Raw genomic sequence first — 24,789 nt, 5'->3', positions numbered from 1 at the left:
GGGGGGGGGGGGGGGAGGTGGTGGTGTGTGATTTAGCAAAAACGAAATTTTACAATATTTTACTGCATTTGCAGAAGTCTAGCTTGAATATTGAAGACGAGGAAGAACATATTGGTCCTGTGCTGAACACAGGTTCAGCAATTCTGACTTTCCCTCATTAACCCAGTAAAACATTTAATGCTACCTACCTGAATCATCAGCTAATCTGCTGATTCTCTCCAACACAGCAATACAATCTCTCTCATCATCACTGACTTCCTTCAAAGTGTCCAGCAAAGTTCGAGCCACCATTTGCCTAGTTTACAAGAAAGATTAAAAATTAGCATTATTTGTCTCCAGAAATACAGCCAAATCAAAAAGTTGTGCAATCATGCAAGTTTCTTAAACCAAACAGTAAAATTTTACATAGATTCACTTTTAACTCAGTACATTTAGTTAGTCCTGCTTTGGGAATTCTTAATTCTGATACCTGTCATAATCCTAAAGAATTGTTAACTTTAAATGACACATTAAAAGTATCCCTTTGGCTTACAAGGATAAGGGAAACCAGCCACAAAGATAAAAAATTGTAATGATCTGCCAAGTGGGCAAACAGAAACTGAATGTTAGGAAGCCAGTGTCAGCCTTTGTCCTTACCTCTGAATTCCCTAATTTGCTCCATACAAACCAAAACAACACCACTATTGTGAGAACATTTTAAAACAGAATTATTCACAAAAATACCACATCAATGGTGATGTTTAGAAGCTAAACTTCATTCAAATGCTATATAGAACAACAGATATATACTGTGAAAATAAAATGTACTAGTCACATGTGCCTGGGACATACATTAAGCAAAGTAAAAAATGAAACATTAAGAAAATATGAAACAAGTCAGAACCAACTCAGTTACTCTTTCTAATGCATGACCAATTTTTCTAAGGATTAAACTGTCAGTGACACGATATAGTCCAATCTGGGTTTTGGTCCTCTACGGTTCTGTTGCAGCCTGTGTTACAAAGCCATACCCATCAGCTACCTAGAGAGCCCTAAACATTCAGTTTTTAAACAATGCAGCTGGCAATGTGTGACAATCAACCCTTCTCCTCAACAACAGCCAGAAATGGCATCTCTTTTTTTTCCCCCTTCCTTTTGGACAATATGGGTGGAACATCAGTTCAGAGAGCTAGTGGGATTATCCCAACAGCGGAATGGGCCAAGAAACAGCGTCCAACACACTGCTAGCTCTTGTACTGCCCCAGAGCAATTGATCAAAATGCTGAAGCAGCAAGGGTCAAGTGCCAGATATTTCCAGAACTGACTGACAGAAACACTCTTCAGATGTAGCCTAGATATAAGCACTGCTGACAAGTGCTGTAGACAAGAGTAGAAGCATAGCTAAACTTTATTATGTTCACTACAAATGGTGAACATGAGCAATGGTCACAAACTGGTAAGAAACAGATGATTACATTCCTAGTGTATAGGGCAAGATTGAAAACTTTACAATTCCATGCAATTGGAGAAATGCAGTAGATTTTAATGAATTTCCAAAACCAAACAGGCATTACCATTTTCTCAAACTGAAAATCAATAATTCAAATGTTTCACACTGGCCATTTGCAGAACTATCTTAAACTAAACTGTTTTGATATACAGAGGAACAAAATCCCCTAAAAAGCAAACTGCAAAAAATTGTTTGCCTTTAAAAAATTTCCTTTCCCTCACTTGCTGAAAGTGCAACATCTCTCAGCAAAGATCTTGATATGTAGTTGGAGGTTCAGCTACCAAAATCCTAGTGGAGGGAAACAGACTATGTGACACACTAACCTAGAAGCAGAGCTGGCTTGGTCTTTTTAAGAGCTGGACACCTCTGAAAAGAAAAGAGGAACAGATGAGGCATATTTCATAAACCAGCCTGCCTGGATGCATGTGTCTCCTAGATATTAAATGTAATCTTGAAAAGCAAGAAACAAGTCAACTGACCCACTGAGTTGGTCTCAGCAAGCAAGGAACCACAATAAACAGCACTACATCCCATCTGGCTTCTGGGAACCATGGAATGACCCCCTACTACTCTGGGAGTTTTGAGAAGGCACTCATCTCCTCATAGAGCTTTCTTAACAGTATTCTGAACCGTGGTGGCTAGATCCCACAGTAAGCCTTTGCTAGTTCCTGTGGATTGGACAGATGGCTATGAAGAAGAAACCACCCTGTAAGCTGAAGGTCACAAACCTTATACTAAAGAGGCAGAAGTGAAAATGTGAATGAATCCTAACCTGAAGTAGATACGATGTATTTATTAAATCCACTCAAAGCTAAGAAGTGACATTCAACTTTTTCCCTGGACCAAAGGCATAAGATGGCCCCTACCTGCATCCAGGTGGTATTTCCCTCTTTGGCTTATAAAGGAATCAATGGATCTGCTTTTACATTTACCAAACTTCGGTAAAAAGCACTACAACAAAAGATGACAGGGCAAGCTAAACTCACTTTAGCAAGCCTAACTGGGTAGGCAGCCAATAATGACAGGATAATCTCTTAACTTCATCCATCCAGTGTTCTGGGAGATGATAATGTCCACTCACATCCTGCAAACATTACAGGCTCTGACCTAGTTCTGCCACTATGCCCAACAATCTGCTGAAATTCTTCTTCTGCCTCCAAGGCGCAAACCTAGGACACAAATTTAAACCTACCTCGCATTTGCCACAGGCTGAAAGCTTGCATGTAGGCAACTAATACAAAATGACTTGAGCCCTGCTGCAAGCTTACACTTTAACATGCTCTGCTTACTGGAAAGTAGAGGGTAAGCAAGGGTCCAGGGTGCCCTGTCTAGGAGTCTCATCTTCTTCTCATGCAAGCACTGGCAGTCGAGCTACAAAAAACCTTCAACAGAGAACTGCAGTGAACTATCAATCCATAGCAGTACAACATAAGGCAAGCAGTAGCTTGCCCAGCAACTTGCCAAGTGAGTACCAGGTGAGCACTTGGGAAATTGTAAGAGCTCTGAAGGATAACCTGTCTAGTCTAGACACAAACAAAACAACAAAAATAGGCAGACAAGCTTCATGGTCAAGAGACAAGAAGATACTTCCTGCAACAGGAAAAAAGAGGAGTAGCAGGTTTCCTCAATGGAGACATGATGTCATTATCCCTAAACTGCATTCTAACAGGGAATCAGACTCCTTCAAGTACATATGTGACAGAAATGATTCCACCAACATTAATGATGGCAATATAAATTATCTTAATGGCAAACATTCTGTTATTATATGTTACTCCTGGTTATCAGGGCACGGTGTGGGACTAGGATTAATGGATTCTTGCCATTTCCCTCCTGCCACTGGCTTGTGTTTGTGCAGTGCTTGCCTCTAATGAGATACCAAGCTCCACTAAGAACTTCGACCTTTACACATTCTCACTGCCAGCAGAGTTGTCTTCATTGCAACAACTAACAATTGCATCTTTTTGCCCATTCAGTCCTATCTCCTCCACGTCCAAAGAGACTTTTGCTACCTGCTCTGGCACGTGAAGCTTCAAACCAATAACCCTACAGCTGTGAACTCACAAAGAAAATTATTTATTCAGCATATTCATCCTTGGTATACCACCCCCACCTAAGGAGCAATTCATCTATCGATCCATTAAATAGCTTACAGGGCAAAGAAAGGGCAGAGGTCAAAGGCTGGAATGCAGCATACAGTACAAGTGCTTCAGCTATTATGTGCACAAATGGAGGATAATTAGCAAAGTTCAAGTTTTCATGAGCATGCATGGGGAAAGCATGTCCAACGGTAGAAAAAACAATAGTTAGGGTAACTTGTAGGCACACTTCAGGGCAATTAGCAGGATAAAAAGGGGATAGATTACTAACACCTTGCCTTTATGTTCACATGCAGGAGACATATTTTGAAGACTCTACATGCAAGGACATAATTAGAATTTGTGATTATACACTCCCAGAAGAGCTATAAAAATCTTTGCTTGGCTCATGCAAACTCGTTTTATATAATCCTTTGACCTTATTTGTAATCAATACTGGGAGTTCTAAGTGGTATAACTGCTGTGTACCAATCACCATCATTAGCCCTTTAATAAATTTGTACTGTAGACTTTAAACGAGCTCATCCACAAAAGGAGTGCATTTAGCTAGTAAGCATACGTTTAAAGAAAAAAAATTTTAAAAGATAATTTTTTCTCACCCATTTTTTGCAGAAGTTCTAAATCAAGATTTGTTGACATTTCATGTTTAAGTGAGCATTAGTAGTAGTAACTTAGCTTGGCACTGTTTTCCCCAAACAATCTCAGAAGATATTCTGAATGAACTGCCAATTTCAAAATCAACATCTTTGTACCCTTCTTAAGAAGAAAGGCTAATACACAAAGATACATTCAGTATTGTTGAAGTCATTAAAACTTCTCTTCCTGCTTTGGAAAATTCTGTCCTTTCATAGTTCAGCTTTGTATCACTTATTAAAGTGATTAATTTACAAGGTAAATTTTTTCAATCTATATTGTGAAAGAGAAATTTAACTAATTTATTTGGTATGCACATATCTGCAAATTTGTGCACAAAAAAAAAAAAAAAAAAAAGTGTTTTGAGGTTTGTTTCATTTTTACTGAATTTTATTCTTTGATGTACAGTGGGCTCCAAAAGACTGAAACATGAAAACGGAGGAAAGGAGAGTTAGAGATTAGGAGAAATAAGCTAATTTATCCTAAAATTATGAGAACCATCCTAGTCAGAATGAATGGCACTGTAGTTTCACCTGCGCGGGTTTGGTATGAGTTTAGCATTTCCTTATCATCAGTGCTTGACTGACAACTCAAAGAAGAGAAAGTTTACACTGGGTTAGGCTGCATAGACAGAAGGAAAGTGAGTGGGGACAAAAATAAATCTGCAGCTGTGGATAACCAAATCCTCAATTAACTTGTTGGTTATAATCTGATCATACCCAAATGAAAATAAGGCAAGGTAATTACTTACAGTTAAGGAAGGTCTTGGTAAGATTCTCAACTTCCCACCAAGCATACTGTTTTAAGAGGTTTTTGATATGCATTACAGCACAGAGGAATGAAAACAAAATTCTTCTGTTTCAGTGGAGGTACTTTCTGCATGCAAGTCCTATTTTTTAAATATACAGTAAAATAACATACATGACTCAAAAAGAGGGAGTGGAGAACTGGAAAGGCTTACGATATAGCCCTGATACATTTAAAAATGTACTGTTACCATTAATTCCTTGGAAATAAACTGATTTCTCAGTTCCTGAAACAAAGCATACATTCCATAACTTCTAGACTATTTTCCATAGCCACAAACATGTAAAACCTAGGTTTATATTGTGACTGTTGGAGTCAGGAATCAGATAACCACATTAAAATAATTAATTGCCACATGTGGTACAGCCTTCCTTCTTATGCCAATCTCTCTTCCATCTGGACTCTAGAAAGCAAGAAGGCAACCTTTACTGACCATAAGAGAAACCACATCTGTATCATGAAGTCAGAGGAGCACATCTTTTAGCCAAAAAAGACAAAGTTGTCCAGAATGCTGGGTAGGCCAAGTTTGCACCTACACTATAGATAGCAAAAGCACTACTGATAAACTGCATGTTAGTACACACACCTGATCTTAATCCCTCTTTGAGATCCCATATGTCCCCAGTTGCTGCTGAATGCTGTCCTATGAGTATTTTGAAGTTAAGGTATTAAAAAGAAAAAAAACACCACCAAAAACTATTTAAAAAACATTAGGCATTCTCCCAAAGGAATACCAAAGAAGTACTTCAGAACACAGAGCAATATGGCAAGAGGATATCTTAAAAATATCTACAGTGATATGTAGATAGTGTCTCGATAGCCAAGACCGATCATACTGATGAATGAGAGTCTGCTGCCAAGATCTGCTTTGGTTTGAAAAGAAAGGGTAACAACAATTCCCCAGAAAGTAGGCTGATCAGAAGGATGGGACTGTTGTTCAGGAACTGCCTCACTATTCTAACAGATCAATTGGTGAGTGTTTTATACTACTTAGCCTTCTTAATGAGGAATGGAAGAAAGTTAACAGCAATAAAATTAGGAAAACCCACAAAGGATTCTTAAAATGAGAAGAGACAAAAGCTATGTTCCAGCCTGTACCAGCAATTGGTTTTTAAAGCAAATAGCAAAAGGGAATCCTCATCCATACATGCATGTACACACAACAGTACTATCAGACACAAGGAGACCTTGTGTTTCAGGGCCATGGTCTTGGCTTTCTGCTCAGCATCTAATCTTGTTGAAATATGATATTGGATTAAGGCATATGCTAGAGATGCATCTCAAATCCAGTCTGGAAGCTGCCTCTTTATTAATAAAGCCATAATCAGAGTCCCACTTGCCTTGGTTTTCAGATACAATAGTGGTTATTTATTGTAATACTTGTCAGGTTCCCCTTCATTCTCATAAACTAAGCATCTGCAGTGCTGATCAGCAACATATAAACCATAACACGCCAAAAATTGTCACACAGCAACTCCGTCCATGATTTGGGAAGTTGTTAAATGATTCCCTACCTCACTCTCTTTTTATCAGTTCATCCTGTCGTAAAATCATACATATTTAAATACAGAAGCAATTCCTATTTGCAAGTTTCAAGCCTGATCTGCTAAAATGTCTTAGGATGCAGAGATAGATCCATTTCAGTCTCAGAGCAACTGGCTTTAGCCTTCATACACCAGCTGAGAAATATTGAGTGCTCAAGGAATCCACTCAAAGGAGACTACGCTTTTGTAGTAATTGTTAAAACAAAATCACTTCAATCATTCAATGTAATGACACACTGCAAATATGTGTGACTACATGATATATAGATAACTAACCAGACAGAAAATGATAATAAAAACAAATGCAAAGAGAAATAATACTTAAAATGAAATTTAAAGATTTTTTTTCCAAAAAATCCACACACTAAAAGCAAATTCATCCATTTAAAGAAAAAACAAAACACACACACAGAGCTTATCCTAATTTACCCAGGCTTAAATGATTATGTTTCTAGGGCTTGGGCATCTATAATTTAAAGCTTCCACACAAATGCAGGTTCAAGGTCACAGAAACAATGGAAACATTATTAACTCAATCATAATATAAAATAATGTTAAACTACATATAAGTAATTGGATGCAATTATACCATACTAACAGCCATAAATTAAATTACATTTAAGTTGTTTATTCTTATCTTTTCCCTACAAAATGCTCCAGTTCATCTGTCTAGCAAAAACCTCTCCAATTATTCCTGACACTGACTAATGCTGAATCATCATAAACTGGCTGCAATAGTTACTCACTATCACTAATGGCTATCGTATGCTATTTCCTATATTTTCTTATGCTACATAACACAGACAAAGAGAACTAGGATTAAACATGTTTATACCAGGAAAAAAAACCCAACCAAACAAGCAAACACAAAAATACCCCAGGGAGAACTATAGTTACTCCACCCATCTTCCCCTGCAGAAAAGCACAGGCAAGCACAGAATGCATAAAGCTGGACAGCATCATCAAAAAGATTTCAAGCTTATGCATGCCCCACGCCCCATGCAATCCATACTGAGAGACTCAGAGAGAGTTTTCTCTTAAATGGGCAAGTAAAATATTAGGACCACTATTCTTGTTTCGAACTCAAGTCACACAACTTGAGTTTCTGTGTTTGTTCTCTGCCCTACTGGCTTCTATTACATAACTGCCACCTATAGCCCTTAAGGCTCCTCTTCCCTCCCTCCCCACAAAAAGGTCAAACACACACAAAAAAAAAATCTCTCCTGGTTGGCACATTGCTGATTCCATCTCAAATTATAAAATACTACAAACTTTGGATTCCAGGAAAACAAAAAACTTTAAAATCAGGCGTTCTGGAACTGACTTATGCAAACAGATTTGTGCAGGTTATAATAAGAGAAACCATCGTATAATTGTTAACTTCAGATCAATCAGAATGAAAACCTTCCACATGAGGGATGGTCATACACGTAGTATGGAATTTAAAGTATATTTCACATAACTAAGGTTAAGCACAGGCCTGAATCCTTGCAGAACTCAAGCCAAGAACAACAACAAAGAGGTTAACCTACAGGGTGGTTGATCATAGACTTATCTTCCGCATACTAGTGAACTAAGAATTCAACATAAAAGCAAACATGCTTTATTAAAGATTTACTTGGTGCCCATATTAAACTACGTTAAAATAAAACATAAGGAAGCCTTAACCTTAACATATTTCATACATTTCTATGGTCTTGTAACTGTTTGCAGTTACAGTTAAAATAAGTGTTGGCTTTGAATTTCTCCATTCCATTGCAGAGTGTCTGTGCAGGGTACAGTGTGGGGGATGTATAGCTGTCTGCAGTATGCTACAGTATCTGTGCTTTTAAATGAAGAAACTAGATTAGTAGCATTACAGAAATAAAAGCGGGGAAATGCAAACCATGGTATTAACTGGATAAGCCTTTCTTTTCAGCAGTTTTTAGTTTTCAATAACCAGAAGCAGCAATACTTAAAAAACAGTAAAGTATGGATGAGATGATCCTGCAGAACACTTCTTGGATTCCTCTGGCAGTCTGCAGCGCTGTTCATTATCCTCCCCTGACCTTTTGTGAAGTATTTTCTTAAAGTCACTTTCCACACATAGTTATGGATAGTTTACTATTATCTTCTAGTCCTGTATCAACAGTAATGTTAGCATCCACATAAAAAACTAAAAGGATGTGGTGCAATTATTGAAAAAGCTCAGGAAGTCCTGAGCTACAGCTGCTTAAAAGGTAAGCAAATGTTCTTCTGTAATCACTAATAGTTTGCTCTCTGTAAGTAGAAGGAATATCAGCACACAAGAAGTGGAGTTGAAATTGAAGAATTTTGTAAAGTTATTGGGTTTTTAAACTATTTGTATTTCATGCAAATTAACCTCAGTCAGATTTGAATCAGATGAATAGTTTGCATACCATTAGCCAGACAGGACATTTAAAAAGCATACCTGTTAAATATGTTCTCACTTGCAGCGTACTTGTCCAGTTTTCCCAAAGGCGTCAACATTTCATCTTGTGAGACAAAGTCCAGGGCTGAAGGTATAATAATCACATCAGACTCTGAGCTGTAGTCATCCACACCAACTATCAGAGACATCAGAAATATTCCTTATAATCACAGTAGTTTAACACTAAAATGATGTCTGTTGCTGGCCTGAAATACAGAAGTCCAGGCAAGGTCCCACTGACAACATATTTACTAACTGCGCTATATCATGCCCACTACCTTTCCCCAATTACCGTAAAGCTTTTCTATACAAGAGTGATTGATTACATATAAATTGACCTAAATGGATTTTGAGTTATTTTATCTAAATTCCCAAAGATGATGTTTCACGAAACATCCAAGGTTCACGATATTTTTAGCTGACAAACAGTACCTTTATACCTTATATTTTTATTAAGCAAACGACTTTTAGCTAATTCTAAAGTCAGCTTTTTGAAGATGCATAGACTGAAATCATAGGAGCAATTAGCCCAGAGATAAAGAATTAATACATCACCTAACAAAACAAAAAAAAAGGTGATTTTTAAAAATAGAAAAACCTAAGTTAAGCATGTTAAAAAGTTTAGATGTGTGTTGCTATATTCGACTACCAACTAAAATAGGCACAATTCACCTACTGCAAAATAATTAATCAGCACATCAACAGGGAACTTTGTATAAACAGACACCTTTATCAACATGGAACCAGAACACCCTAACCTGCAAATGCAATCACTTATTTACTAGTATGGCAAATGCATTCACTTATTTGCGAGAACTATACCAGGTCACCTGCATTACTTCTGAAGATACAACACTACAGTAGGCTACAACTATTCTGTCTAGCCAAGTTTCTCTGAAAGCTTTTTGAAAACTGGCAAATAGTCGGACACAAGGACAGACCGATCTAGAAGTCAAGCAATGATTTTTTTTAAAAATGAAATATATAGAGGAAAGAAAATAAGATTACTGTCCTCTCACCTTCCATACAACTACACTATGTTATATAAATTGGTTATCAGACATTGTATCATTATCTTCACCACTCAGAATACACAAGTAACCACAATTTTCTGAACTTCTTTACAAACATATTTCAAATGTCAAAAGATAGAACACCAAACTTTCCACAAGAGTAATATTTTTAGACCTAAGCTGAGTTAATAGCATCCCTTTACCAATAAACTAATTCTCCCATTTTCTAGGTAAAGACTCAATGGACATTGTTTAATTAGTCATAAATAAATCCCACCCCTGGAGGAGGGTGACGGAACCCTGGAACAGGCTGCCCAGGGAGGTTGTGGAGTCCCCTTCTTTGGAGATTTTCAAGACCCGCCTGGATGCAGTCCTGAGTAACATGCTCTAGCTCTAGGCAATCCTGCTTCAGCAGGGGAGTTGGACTAGATGATCTCTATGGTCCCTTCCAACTCTAGAAATTCAGTGAAATTCAGTGAAATTCTGCAGTTGCTGCTAGGACATGAAATCCTTGCTAGAAATCAAATGTAGAAGTGATGGGAAAAGATCAAGGACATAAGAAGAATCCGCGAGATAGATGCAAGGAAGAAAGCATGCTAGGAACTGCGAGACAGAATAGAAGGAAGAGCAGTCTGGGGAGAGGAGTGGTCTTAGATATGCCTAAGGCAGAGGATAACAAACTGCAGGGAGGGGAAGGGAAAGCTCAAAAAAGGTCAGCTGCAGAGAGCTACTGCAGCACAAAGGGAAAGCACGTAGTAACCACAAGTTTACACAACTGTTTGAACCTGTGTTTGGTTTGAATTTGTGGGTTTGGTTGAGTTGGGTTTTTTTGGTTGGTTGGTTTTTTGCAAGAATTGGTTTTATTTTCATAGAAAAGGTGGGGGTAGGTAAAAACGCACTCACAGTGCAAGTTAGGATTTTATGCCAGGTTAAGTTAACAAGGAACAAGCTATATCCTTCGACAGGCTCATAGGCCTTTAATTCAACCCACTGATAAAACTAAAACCAGAGCTTTTCCTGTGTTTAAAGTTATGCCATGCACCTTTCTCAAAGACTAGTCTTTTTGGAACAGAATATTTCAGTTGAAGAGACCTACAATGATCATCTACTCCAACTGCCTAACCAATTCAAGGCTGACGAAAAGTTAAAGGCTGTTATTAAGGGTACTGTCCAAATGCCTCTTAAACACTGACAGGCTTAGGGCATTGACCACCTCTCTAGGACCACCCTCTCCATGAAGAAACACTTCCTAACATCCAGTCTAAACCTCCCAGCACAGCTTTGAACTATACCTACATGTCCTATCACTGCATCCCAGAGAGAAGAGCTCAGCGCCTCCTTCTCCTCTGAGGAGGGGACTCCTCAGGAAGCTGTAGGGAGCAATGAGGCCGCCCCTCAGCATCCTTTTCTCCAAACTAGAAAAACCCAAAGTCCTCAGCTGCTCCTCACAGAACATTTTATGGTATGCAAGCTCCTACTGTCGGAGGGCTGATTCAATACATACTTTGAAGCAAACACATTCTGCAGCATCCACGCATGAGAAGTTACACAGATGCAAATAATTCCAGGAAGTGATTTGCAATAGTTTTGGGGGATGTTGTATAATTATAATTGCGCCCTTCACTAGGGAACTAAACCACTGTATTCAGATCGGTTTTTAAACTACGTATCTTAAATTAATAGAGACATAATCAACTGGGGAATAAAAAACCACCACTTTAATACTCAGTGAAATTTATTCTGACAGGGTCCTCTTTTCCTATTTTAAAGTTTGTTGATCATACTACAAATTTAAAAGCATGAATTGACAACACTATGTCAAAACACCAACATGACTACTGTCACCAATATAATTATTTTTATTTAGCTATCAAATAGGATCAAATCAAATATATGAATATTAAAAAAAAAAGCTGATCAACCACCTTTAGTTTTACTTTCTCCATTTCTCTCCTCTCAACCTCAATTTTATGTTCCATTTTCCTCTTCCCCCCCCCCCACGTTTATTCTCCCCTAATACTCCTACAGTGAATGGTCCTATGTAATGTCATCTTAGATGGTTCAGAACATGGCATCTGATCACTCTATATGTCAACATGTAAACGTGCACCAAAGCTGACTAGATGTCTGATGCCTTTCATTTAGTGAACTGAATGTTCTGTTAATTTTTGCCTTGTGAAACCAGTTAAGTCAACCAAACTGCTAAATCCATTCTATAGCAGATGTAAATATCAATGATAAAAATATGAGCAGCTGCTTACAATTTACCTGTTTGATGTCTCCTATTAGTTCAAACAGAAAGCGAGGTGTGTGGCTTTGACTCTGCTGTGTTTGTGCACTATAAATTTAGTACTACATTGGGCTTAATGTGCTTCTGTTACTGATGCTGAACAACATTAAGTAATTCCAGCATCTCACCTCATAGTCACAAGAAAGATCATCTAAACGGCAGCATCCTGATAAACGCAACACTAACAGGGAAGAGAGAGGCAATAAAAATAAACCAATCCGTACATGAACAGTATAAAGTTCTTTTAAAGTACTGTTACAGCTGTCTTAGACATTCATTTTCACTTTCAACATCAGCACACCAATCCAAGTGAAAAGAGGCATCAGCCCAGTAGAATTCCCATTCTAACAAAGCCCCTCAAGTGGATGTTTGTCTTTAACTTGCCCCAAATATGATTCATCAACAATCTAACCACTCCTCATCTAAAAATGCATAAAGAGCATACTTCACATTATTCGATAAACCAAGTCACTTTGATATTCCCTACACTTGGAAGGTTATTCCAACAAAGCTATCCAAAAGGCTGTTAACTGAGTATTTCCTCTTAAGCCCTCCTCCGCTTTCCACCCAACTTTTATCACTTTTGAAACTTTACAAATACAAAAAACAGCCTTGAACACAAGTGTACTGGTTTTGGCTGGGTTAGTTAAAATTCTTCACGTTTTCAAACCAGTACAAATAAGTCCAGACTGAATGCTCAGAAGGCATCTAAGCTAAAAGATACTACTGAAAACTAGTGGCAGTTCAGGGCCTAAGTACCTTTTAATCTGGTCTTACATGTTCACACCAACATGCAAATAATTAGAGCTAAGAAATCAGAAGTTTCTATTAAAAAACCCCTATCCCAGCACTTTAAAGTCACTAGTGGTGATGGGAGGAGGAACGATAATTGGAAAACAGCGTGAAAAGCAACCACAATGTACCTATTTCCTGTCCACATAAGGACCAAGGCAGATCAAAATGAATAAATGCGTGAATTTATCTAGACAAAGTAGTTTGTAAACGTCTCTTCAAAACTCCACACTACTACCACCAAACACAAAGCAGCACTGCACAACAAGATAACCACTGAACTGTCACTGACCTGTTGCATGACACAAGTAGCTTCTGTACCTTCATTTTCCTGTCCAATCATTTGTTTGACTGGTTTTTGTATATGTTGTTCAGGCTTGTCTATCTATTGCGCATCTGGTCCATATTAGATCAAGAATATATTATCACCCGCTCTAAGTTCTCCTGTTTCCCATAAGTTCTCCTCTGTTTCATGGCTGTTTTCATACAACTGCTTACCACAATTACTAACTAACATGAACCGTACAGCAATCTCACTGTGACAGACTAAGTTTACAGGTGCTTAGTCGACCACTGACAAGCTTGGCTGAGCATACAACAACAAAACATAAGTCTATTTAAAACTCAGTCCCCTAAAAACCATAGTCTATATGCCAATTTTAAAGCAAGATTTTTCTAATACATATCTCATCTTCGTAGTATCTTTCACAAAGATCTTGATCATATTGTGTCTTTTACAGACAGGTGTACAAGAGTATGTTTCAAAAAATGATTACTATTTTTCTTTTATTTCTTAATGCGTGAACTCTTTGCCATACACTGTTCAGTAGCAAGGTCTGTATGTATTCTTTTTGTTCCTCTATATCTGCTATAGGCTTCACGGCAGAAACACATCCTCCCTCATTTTGACACGAAAACTCAGTAACAAGAAGACTAGAAGGTATTCTAAAAATGAGCAATTTTCATTTCTCAAAGCTGAGCAACAAAAAATTTTAAAAATTTGATTATTTCCAACTAATATTACAGTTCCCTCATTTAATCTTTTGCATTCCCAAAGCATTCTCAAGATTTGTTAATAAGTCTCTACGGCAGTTGCTACAGATATATCTAATAAAATGGACTAATTTTTATTCAGCTGTAGTACAGACTATTTGCTACAGTCTAGGTCTGTAAGTGTTCTCAGATTAATACAGCACTTATATGCAGAAAGGACTTAGTTCTGCTTTGCTGTTCAAGCCAGCAATTTTTCTGTTTAATTGTAAAACAGAAATAGTAGCCCTACAAGCCCAAACACTTGATACCATAATCACAAAATAATAGCAGCAAGTTTCATTCTAAGTCACCATCCTCTATGCTAGGAAAGAATAAATTCACCTTACATTCAGATTTCTGCAGAACACAAGTAGTGTTCTCAGCCTTTCAATATTGTAAATGCACTCCTTTCCATCTCATTTTCCATGAGAAGTATTGTTTTGCAACTTTATGTTCTGCAAAGAAAAATCTACCTCAGCATGAGCATGAAGCTGAACATCTATATTTGTCCACAGTTAGGAACTCGTTTCTCTTACCCTTTCATAGTGCACTACATTACAGCTCCAGTTCCGGAGTGACATCACACACCAAAGCGTCAGTTGTGCTATTTCAGCTTCATCTGCTACCGCAAATTTATTGCACTGCTTCAGTAAGATTAACCAAGACCTACTGCCATGACAGTTACACAAATATTAAAAAATGCCTTTGTAATGCTGAGTTCCACCATCTTGCCTACCACATCCAGGTATCGCTCACAGATTATCACAGGTCCCATTGTCAGAGAGTGGGAGCTGATTTTTCCAAGATACACTTTAATCTCTGTTCTCCTTCTGTTGTCTGAGACTGAAAATGCAAGCGGGATGCCACGAGTTTACCCTGATATTGCAAATGTTTTCAGAGAAAAATGCAAGTTTGACCACTGTGTGATTTTATTATGCAACATTACAAAACAGGTGAAAAAAAGCATAAAAGGAATCTGCAAGTGATAATCTTAGATTTACCTTACTCCATCCACCATATTAGCGGGAATAAGAACCACACTTCCCCTTCTCTGTCTCTCCCACTCCCATTTAAATGTGGAGCACTGTTTGCCTTAAGCTTCTATGAATGTGGTGAAGTGACCACACCTGAACGCATACTTTGCTGTCTGCACTCCAAGTTTGATGGGACTGGGTTTGGAGCTGGGAGAGGAGGAGGAAAGAGGTAAGAGCAAGAAAGAAGATGAGAAGGGGAAAGTGCAAAGCAGCTCTGATGCAAAGCTGCTGTGCTAACAGCAAGGCTTACCGCATTAGCCCTTATGTAGGACTTTGATAGCAGAGCTCGCTAACAGCTTGAAGCACAGAGCAAACCCTTTAAAATAAAGCTTCAGTACAGACTTGGGATCGTTTAGCAGATGAAAGAAAGATGCAAGAATCAAAATCAGCAGCTATTTACATACAGAATTTATGCAAGTATGGTATAGCAAATTTAAAAGACCCACTAGACTAAACATAACAGACTAAGAATATTTTCATTTAGCAAAGGCCTTCAAAAAAAGGTAACAGTTATCAAGCATGCAAAAGGAGTTGCATTTCTCATCAAATGTCAGAGAAAACAAGGGGTGATGCAAAATTCTTTAAGCAACAAGAACAGGTGCAGCTACAGACAAATTTGTCTCTTTGAGGCATACACAAGCAGCGCTAAAAATCCTGATTTATTCTGAAACAAAGGAATAGTTCCATCTCATTTGCTCACCAGTCATTTATTTGTACAACAGCTGAATATACCTTCTCCTGGTTAAGTCTGACCTGCAACAAAAGCTGGTCCAGAGGAAACTGAAACAAAGAGAAGGTCATCCAAGCTACCAGTTAAAACAATCAACAGTTTATATTTTGTCCGCCAATTTCCTGTTGGGAGCATGTCACGCCCATCACCATGGTGCTGAAGTCCCTTGCTATTTAAGTCCCTATCTTCTACCCATTCCAAACAACTGCATACAATTAAGAATCATGGAATGAGGCTGGAGTGAAGCAAGCGTCAGCCAGTGCAGGCAGGAAGTTCCTCTAAGTGACTTCTTTCTCCTCTGGAAGTTCCTTGCAGTCACAGAAAGGCATCCACCCTCTGTCTGCAGAGCACTGCTACTTACAGAGTTTTTTGATTGCCTCCATGACTGAAAATTTTAAAGCACTGCAAAGAGAATTTCACTTTCTCTTCAACCAAGATGGTCTCCCTGGTCCTACCATGACAGGACACATGCATTCACTGCGCCTGGAGCCATGCTTAAGTTCTCCCCCTAAATAGGTATTTCATAAACAAAAAGCCATCAAGTTCAAACTACATATGCTTTACCCTTGGACTAAATGGAAGGGAGAGCATTACGAAGTGAGCAGTTGAAGCTCAAACACCCTAAAGGCTCGTGCTAGCCTTGCAATGCTGATGTGACACCAGGAGTTATAACACATTAGCTATTAACCCAACTGTTCCACTTGAATCAAGTGTTGCTCCACCGTGCAGTTACTCCAATTGGCTCAGCCACGGTAACTGAAACACACTTACGTGGGCTACACGCAGCAGAGAAGGCAAGTTCTGATTAGTACATCCATAATCTATAAAACATGGCTTTGCAACATAAATCACTTCAAACTTCCTAACTGTAATCCTCCTCTCTCCACTTAAACCCCAGACAACACTCTTGAGATGTTGTTTGACAGCATTCAAAAACTTTGTGGGACAAGCCCTCATGTTTCCTGATCTTTCAGATGGAGAAATCCTTTCTGCAACTCTCCACACTTTTCCTGTCTGTGCTCAGTATAAAGTATCAAACTGGTCTACAGGAGAAGACTGAGCAGTACAGAATGCAGTGGATTCACTCTATGAAAAAGTGAGAACAGCTATGGGTGTTAATTTCAATGTTATTTAAAATAGTTTCCTATAATAAAACATACATACAAGCAAATCCACACAAGCACATATCCCTACAGACTAATAAAGCTATTCCTCATGCAGGCTAGAGAGGAAGGAAAAGGTGGTCTCTCTTCTATTCAAATATTTGGGAACTGTTCAGACACTATGGCAACAAGACAAAAAAAATACCTAAGCAGACTTGTTTATCAGAACACTCCCAACAGTCTGCATTAGCGCTCATATAGAATGACATTTTTATACATTACGATTCCATAAAAGCTAAAAATATTATTTCAGAATAATGCATATTTATCGTACTATTTGCCTTTCATTTTTCTTTACCTTAAAAATAGTAAACCCACCACCACCAAAGCAGTAGTCTCAACTCTCAGCACAACTGTTCTGCTGTTGCAAACCCTTCACAAACATATTTTGACACTTGGTTTAACCTATACATCAGACAGGATTTTAAAACCCTACTGCCAGAAAGAACCACACACAAACCAAGAAAAAGCCATATTAATTTTTCTTATGCTATACCTTCTAAAGCAGACAAAGAAGCCCTGATGATCTTTCTCTGTTCCTTTAGGGGCAGCTGTCCCTGCCTTGCTCTTCCAAAGACAGAATTTTTACTCCAGCTCTCAAAGCAGAAGCTATCCTTTCATCCAGTTCTGCTACTGTTACAAGTCATCTCTTGCAGCTACTGCTCTTACAATGAAAACTTCCTGCCCACACAGAGGGAAAGTCTCAGCAGCAAAAGACACACACAGGAAAGAGGCACTTTATCTTCAACACACTGCGGTCTGCCACCTCCACAATAGGTCAGCAGTCAGAAACAACTGCACTAACACCAAGGTTTCACTCAAGCTTAAGACTCTGAAAAATTCCATCTTTTTCCTGACTCATTCATGCATTCCCCTTTTTGTTTTTCGGTTGGGTTTTTTTTGTTTCATTTGAGGTTTTTTTTTCCCCTCAAAGTGTGAGAGAAAGGGAGAAGACCTGAAGCTCTAGGAGATAAGTCAGGAGACAAAGACAACAAAGACCAAAATTAAAAAAAAACAAAAAAAAGAGGAGCTAGCAACCTTAGTTGAGGATTCCTGCCAGAGACAGGAACATAAAAGGTGGCTCGTGGAAAGCACATTTCCACATCAGAAATGATGCTACTGGCCTTGAGAAGCTGAAAGCCTTGAAAATTAGCTCTTCAAATGTCTGCTAGGTGTAATGGAGAAAACACGTGCAGTTGCATGGGGAAGGTTCATTAACCTATACCAAATGCAGCACAACCCTTTTCTCACAGCATCTCCTTCTCTCTAGGATCCTAAGAGGTTGCTCAAGAAAAAGACACTAACCATTACCCACCCGAGACCACTAAAATCTGAGTTCCATGGGGAAACAGCCATTCACCTGAGTCTCCCAGTTTCTATGAGGGTAAATCATCACATTAAAAGACAAAGAAATAAAGTGAAGAGTCAGGAGAAATAAAAACTGATCTTCAGGGGAAACAACAGACTTAACAAGTATGCTTCATTAGCATTAAAAAATGGTTATTGGATTCCCAACAGAACAGAATCTCAGTCACACCAGAGAACTGAAACAGAAAGTCTGACATCAATTTCTGTTATTATTTATTGCAACGCAGCCATTAAAGACTGCAGACTACTGAAATGCCATCCCAGTAACTCAAATTCTCTCAGTGTTCTTTCATCAGAGCCAAGTCTCTGACGGGACCAAAAGGCCAGTACTGCAACACAGCTTTTGAACATTATGTTGGAAATTTAGCTATACTAGTGACTGGACTTGCAGTCTTTAGGTGACAACTAACAGCATAATAAAATTTGCTAATTCTTGTTCTGTGGAAAAGGAACAAAGGAACCACCATACAAAAGCTTCTGATATTACTATGTACAGCTGCAGGAAAAGTAAGGTGAATTTTAACATACTGAATGCATGTTATCCCAACATAATTTACTGCAAGGGAGTAAGAACTACAACACAGCATCAAGCTGTGCTTGTGCTTGTGATTTTTCACCACAAGGAAATACAGACTGATTTTATTTATTAAAGCAAAACAAAACCAAAACCCCAACCAAAAACCTTTTAAATTTAAGTGTTATGAAAAAAGGAAAAAAAAAACTTAAAAGAAAAATTAAATTGAAATTAGCTTCTATTTGGGAAGAGACTTTTGTGTTACACATGTTGTGCATAAAGAATAATTTAATTAAAAGCATTCAAACAACACGAGCCCACTGTTAATGCTAGATGATTTGTTGATCACCTGGAATAGGAACGTATCATCAAAGATAAACCAGCTTTTTGACACCTGCAGATGCACAAAGAGTGTTTTGTTCAGCTCAGCTGAATAACTGGCTCGCTCACAGTTGAGAAGCCCACTGGGGGGAGGCTAGAAAGACCTTTTTCATTGATTGGAAAGGGAGGACAGAACTCAATACGAAAACCAGAGGTATATTACATTATAGCCACTGCTTTTTTTTTAATCTTTGTAACTGTTTGATCCATTAGTAAAATCCAACCAGTAACACTAGATTTACTAATTGTAAAAACTATCTTATTGTTAAATCTGTTAAACTTTTATGCTAAGAAAAACAAGTTTACATACAGCTGTGTATATAAGTATCTACAAAAACTCACTTAACAGTTCAAACTAGAACTGTATAAATTATGCTTAGCTATTAAAATATTATTTTCTGCATTTTTAGTTAAAACATCTGAATACTATCACTCACTATTTTCCAACATAAAAGGTAAAGCTTCAGAATCTGAATGTTAAGCTACTAACCACCAAAGCACATAAATAGCACTTGCAACTATCAAGTCCAAAAGTTGTATGTAAATTCAGCTGCCAGTTACCAACAATAAATATTTTTTCAAAAAACACAAAGGCAAAGTAGTATTAAAACCATTTATTAGATCAAAATTTCTTTTCTATACCGATTTAAATCACAATTAAAACCCCAAGTTAAATAAAGCCATCTTCTTTAACAATCTGAATTCTAATTACAGATGGCTCTATTTTTCAGAATACTCATCCTGCACACATCAATGGACACACTGAAAGAAGTCAGCATCACGGTACATTTGATTGTATCTATCTGTACTGTTTTCTAAAACATCCAGGGGGATGAAGGGGTGTGGAACACAAACTATCTAAGAAGAGTCAAAAAGAACACTTTATTTATCATCAGAAATGTAGAATTCTACAGCCACCATGTTTGCTTTTGAAGCATTTTTGTTGATTATTTTGTTTTATACTTAGCTTAACAGCTATGTTATTCTATTTTGATTTTGTATGCACAAAGATTTGAACAATAGACAAATTTTCCCTGACTTCTTTTCATACACTGTGCAAGATTTTAGACAAAATACCAAAGAAGCCAATAGACCAAGTAGCATTATGAGTAACTGTCCAGCTGACACCGATACTTAGCTTAACAGCTATGTTATTCTATTTTGATTTTGTATGCACAAAGATTTGAACAATAGACAAATTTTCCCTGACTTCTTTTCATGCACTGTGCAAGATTTTAGACAAAATACCAAAGAAGCCAATAGACCAAGTAGCATTATGAGTAACTGTCCAGCTGACCACTACCTTAATTCTGACACATTATAGTGGCCAAATGGGATGAAGAGTCTTCTGCAGGCTTCCACTTTGAATTTTCACCCTACTGTCTATAGGGTGGGTTTTGTTTTTTTTTTGTCTTAACGGATATCATGCAAGGATTCTCATTAAATTCACCTTCACACAGATGAAATGCAAGGATATGCTGCTCATTTGGGGGATTAGAGTCAGTAACAAAGTTGCACTTCACAATAAGAACTTGCATTTAGGAATGAAATCTCTTTTATAACCTTATATATGTTCAGCCACATACATTCAGTGATTTTTTTTTTTTTTTACTTACTTACTTATTTCTACTTCAAACTACCAAACAAAGAAAAACTGCTGGCTGAATATGGGAGAGCCAGAATTTCTTCAGGAAATCATAGCCTCTGACATCAGGAGCTACCTCTACAGAAGGAAAATATTGACTAAAATTAAAGTACTGGAATACCACATGCCAAGCTATGTAACTACTTAAAGCAATCATCTGTGTAATGTACTATCAGGTGTAAAGTATGCATTCACCTGAAAAAAAAAAAAATTAAAAAAAATCAGAGCTTTCCAGCGGTTACCAAGCAACCAAGAGCAGAAAATAATATGAAGCTTTCAAAATAGAAATGCAAACCAAAGCCGAAATTAATTATTTAAAAGTCAATCCAGCTGGTTTATCAACTACTCTCTAAAAGCCTTTCTTATAAAAGCTCCTGTTTAATCTCTGACCTCTTAAACAAATAAACAAAAGGCAATTTTTAAATAGATGCCTTCCACAGCATATATTCTGAAGGTCCCCCACTATTCTAAAAGCAGATTTACTATTCTCTGTTGAAATCTAGGAATGCTACATTTAACCTAAATATTTACCAAAAGTTCTCTTTGGGAAAAGGTAAACTTTGTTTTACAAGCAACTATGAAAACAGTACTCCAAAGACATAATAATTTACCATTTTATATTTCAGTTCAATTAGCTTCCAATGAGTGAGCACAAGGAATGAGGAGAGGCACAAATTGTACAGTTGTACAAGTTGTTGGTTAAACTCCAGCTTTCCAGTAAAATACTTAATTACAGAGACCTTAAAGACAACAACCATACAACAGCTATTCTTAGTTTTGCTCATCTAAAAAGATATAGATGCTTGGTTCATTACTTTTAGCAGCAACTGTGCATTGTTGTTTGCCCAACTCCAAGATTTTCTCCTACTGCTTTAGAGCATGACCAATAAAAGATATCTATTAGTCACCTTAATGATTCTTTCATTTTCTTTTGTACTTTTATTGTATTAGAAAATGGTGAATCACATTGTAAATTATCATTATTTTAAAAAGCACATTTTTGTGATTCAGAATCAAACCTAGACTCACTGAGGAGCTGTAAAGGAACACCTAATCTAGCAAAATGTCCTAAACCATACGCCTAATCAGAGACCGAGTTTCAGATGTTCAATCCAGATCTGTACACATACACCTAGTCTCAATCACTGCTGGTTTCTCCAGCATACCTTATAGATGTTTTGCTACCACTTGATGTTTTGCTACCACCACCAATTAAAGGCCCAAAGATTTATCAAAAACTACTTAGTTCACTTTTCAAAATAGCCAAACAATTGATCTTATCTCAGACTTATAATTCATATTATTTTACATTTACCCAATTTCTCCTCCTAAATTACACCAGCAGGACTAGAAGTATGCCCGCACACCTTTTTCCTTGTTTGTCCTTAACTATAGCTTAGCACATTTAATAGCAAGACCACAGCTGGCAGAATCACACATGCATAAAAGCTGCCAGCACTTCCAGCTTCTCAGAACTGCATTACTGCTCCAGGAATATACCTCTAAACCAGTGTCTAGCTCTACTGCTCACAAGAACTGTAAATATTTGTAATATTTACAATACAGAGGTACTGTAAGGTGGGGTTCAGGCATGGCACAGCCAGGCAAAAATTGTGTCTGTCTTTTTTTGACATTGTCTGTTTCATATGTGCAACCATGAAATGTAATCCCAAACAATGCATCAACTGGCAACGCTTTCGTAAATTGCATAAGACTTCTTGTACATGGGTAGAAAACATGGTTATTTCAAAGAAATACCAATGTACAAGAAACCTTGGCTTTTTACCAGATAAGTAGTCTGCTTGGTCTGTATTATTTTTCTTTAACTCAAATCCACCTCACAAGAACAAAACCACATCAAATTCAGAACCATAAAAGACATCATGTGACTGAACTATGTCCAGACAGCAAACACTGATTCATACAGATTCCTGTTTTTTTTTCCCTCTTAAAATAATATGTATAAGTATTGAGCTATTCACTTTTATCTACTTCCATCAAATTCTCAGTAATTTTTAATGAGGTTTCAAATTCTTAGTATGGCTCCTGCCTTCAGGATGCTCTCATCTGGATTGAGTCATATCTCCACACATATATTATGCTTTAAAGACAAGACCATAACATTCAAACCATCACCAGAAACCCACGGCTTCAGAATCATCTCTGCAATGACTAAACTCATATCTTGCTTCAACTCCTGTCAAGAAAAAATGATGATCTATATGGAAATTTAAGACCACACTTTTGATAATTAAAAAAAAAAAGTGTGTTACTTCTGAGAAAGCTGTCTTGTGATCACATAAAGTTTTCAAACAGCTATACTATCAATCTGAATTTCAAGCAGGCAGAATTGAAAAAAAAAAAAAGCCTAGAGAAAGGCTCCCTCTTTGTGCAAGACAACACATGATAAAAGCCTTTTAGATGTCAGATCACAAAACTGAGGAAGATGTAAAAGGCTTACAGTAAATTCTGAAAAGTTAAAATAGCACTCCCCTAAAAACGTAAGACATAATATTACAGCTTTTTCTCCTGCAATCTAGTCCTGGTGAGCAGCTCGCTGTGCAGACTGCACATCAGACAAAATACCTTCAGACAGCGACAAGGGTCCGCACGCCCACGGCAGACTGCGAGGCAGACGCCTGCCTCACCAGCCACCTCCATTTCTCACTTTCCGCCTAAAAATTTATCCTCCTCCGCTTTGCAAGAAGCTCCCTTGGTACTGACATCGGCAACGGACGCCTTCTCACCTGAGCAACCTTCTCACAGTCTGCCCAGCCAGGCGGCATATACCCCTGAGTTAGTGATTTTGCACCACAAGCCACCACATTCTGCAATTTGTACCCTGACATTAACTCTTTTCCACACATCTCTCCAGCAAGGTCGGGAAGAGGGGGCCTGGGGAGGGGAGGGGGAGGAGGAGAAAGGAAGGGGGGGACAACAACAAAAAAAATACATAGAAACGTATAGATATGAAAAGAACGAGCAACCCACACGCTGCAACCTCCGAGCCGGCAGGTTTCTCCTCCCCGGAGGCGTCCGTCCCCCGCCCACCCCGGTGCCCAGGCCGTGAGGGGACGGCTCCCCTCAGGCGGCCCTCAGGCTGGGGGGAATTTGGGGTGCACACCTCTGCCCCCCCCGGGTGCCCCTTCCCAAGGAGGGGCTGTGCTCTGGGGGGGCTCGCAGGGGATTAGGGTTGGGGACGGCGAGAGGTGACCCATTCCTAAGCCGAGCGCTTTATCTGCGGCGGGATCTGTGCCGGGGCCGGACTCTCCCTTTGCCCTTCGCTGGGAGGGATCGGCCCCCGCAAACCCCATACCCCCCCCCGGAGGGGGGGCGCGCCCCCCCCCCCCCCCCCGCCCCTTTCCACGACCTGACCCCGCAACCCCCCGCGCTCCGAGCCGGGCAACGGCGGGAAGCGCTTCCGAAGCCGGGGCAAGGGGAAAAGAGGAGGAGGAAGAGGAGGAGAGGGGGGGAAGAGGAGGGCTGGCGCCTCACCGGGGAGGCGGCGTGTGCGGAAAAGGGGGAGGGGGGCGCTACCTACCCGCCATCTTGCTGCAGCCCCCGCGGGGCGCCCGGCTACATTGAACTCGCGGGCGAGCGGCGAAGAGGAGGGCGGCGGGTGCGGGCGGCAGGCCCCGCGCGGTCCAGGCCCCAGGCCCGGCGGCGTCTCCCCGCGTCCCCGGGAGAGTCGCGCTGGGAGGGAGGGAGGGAGGGAGGGAGGAACGGGCGGGCGGAGGGAGGCGGGAGGAGGAGGGGTCTGGGCCGGACACGCTGCCCCCGCCTCCGCCCGACGGAGCCGCGCTCGTTCTCTCGCTCGCACAGGC

General features: G+C 39.0%; 1 protein-coding gene across 6 annotated transcripts in view; it reads right to left on the bottom strand.

The window, feature by feature from the left end:
• Window positions 1–24,058, bottom strand: part of PPP4R1 (protein phosphatase 4 regulatory subunit 1) — a 63,160-nt gene extending 39,102 nt beyond the window's left edge. The window contains exons 1-3 of one of the 6 annotated variants that reach the window (XM_014938701.1): window positions 23,957–24,058; window positions 9,004–9,088; window positions 189–295 (exon numbers count right to left, since the gene is read on the bottom strand). In XM_014938701.1, the coding sequence (XP_014794187.1) occupies window positions 189–295; window positions 9,004–9,062 (166 nt within the window). In that variant the 5' untranslated portion in view covers window positions 9,063–9,088; window positions 23,957–24,058. Of the gene's footprint in view, window positions 1–188; window positions 296–1,812; window positions 1,856–9,003; window positions 9,140–15,864; window positions 15,887–17,553; window positions 17,620–23,956 lie in introns of those variants that run through there. The other 5 variants (XM_014938699.1, XM_014938700.1, XM_014938698.1 and 2 more) reach the window with 5 other exon arrangements.
• Window positions 24,059–24,789: the final 731 nt, after the last annotated feature.

Source organism: Calidris pugnax, unplaced genomic scaffold (assembly GCF_001431845.1).
Source record: "Calidris pugnax isolate Ruff unplaced genomic scaffold, ASM143184v1 scaffold13, whole genome shotgun sequence".
Taxonomy (NCBI): Eukaryota; Metazoa; Chordata; class Aves; order Charadriiformes; family Scolopacidae; genus Calidris; species Calidris pugnax.
This window is presented reverse-complemented; position numbering and strand designations above follow the sequence as displayed.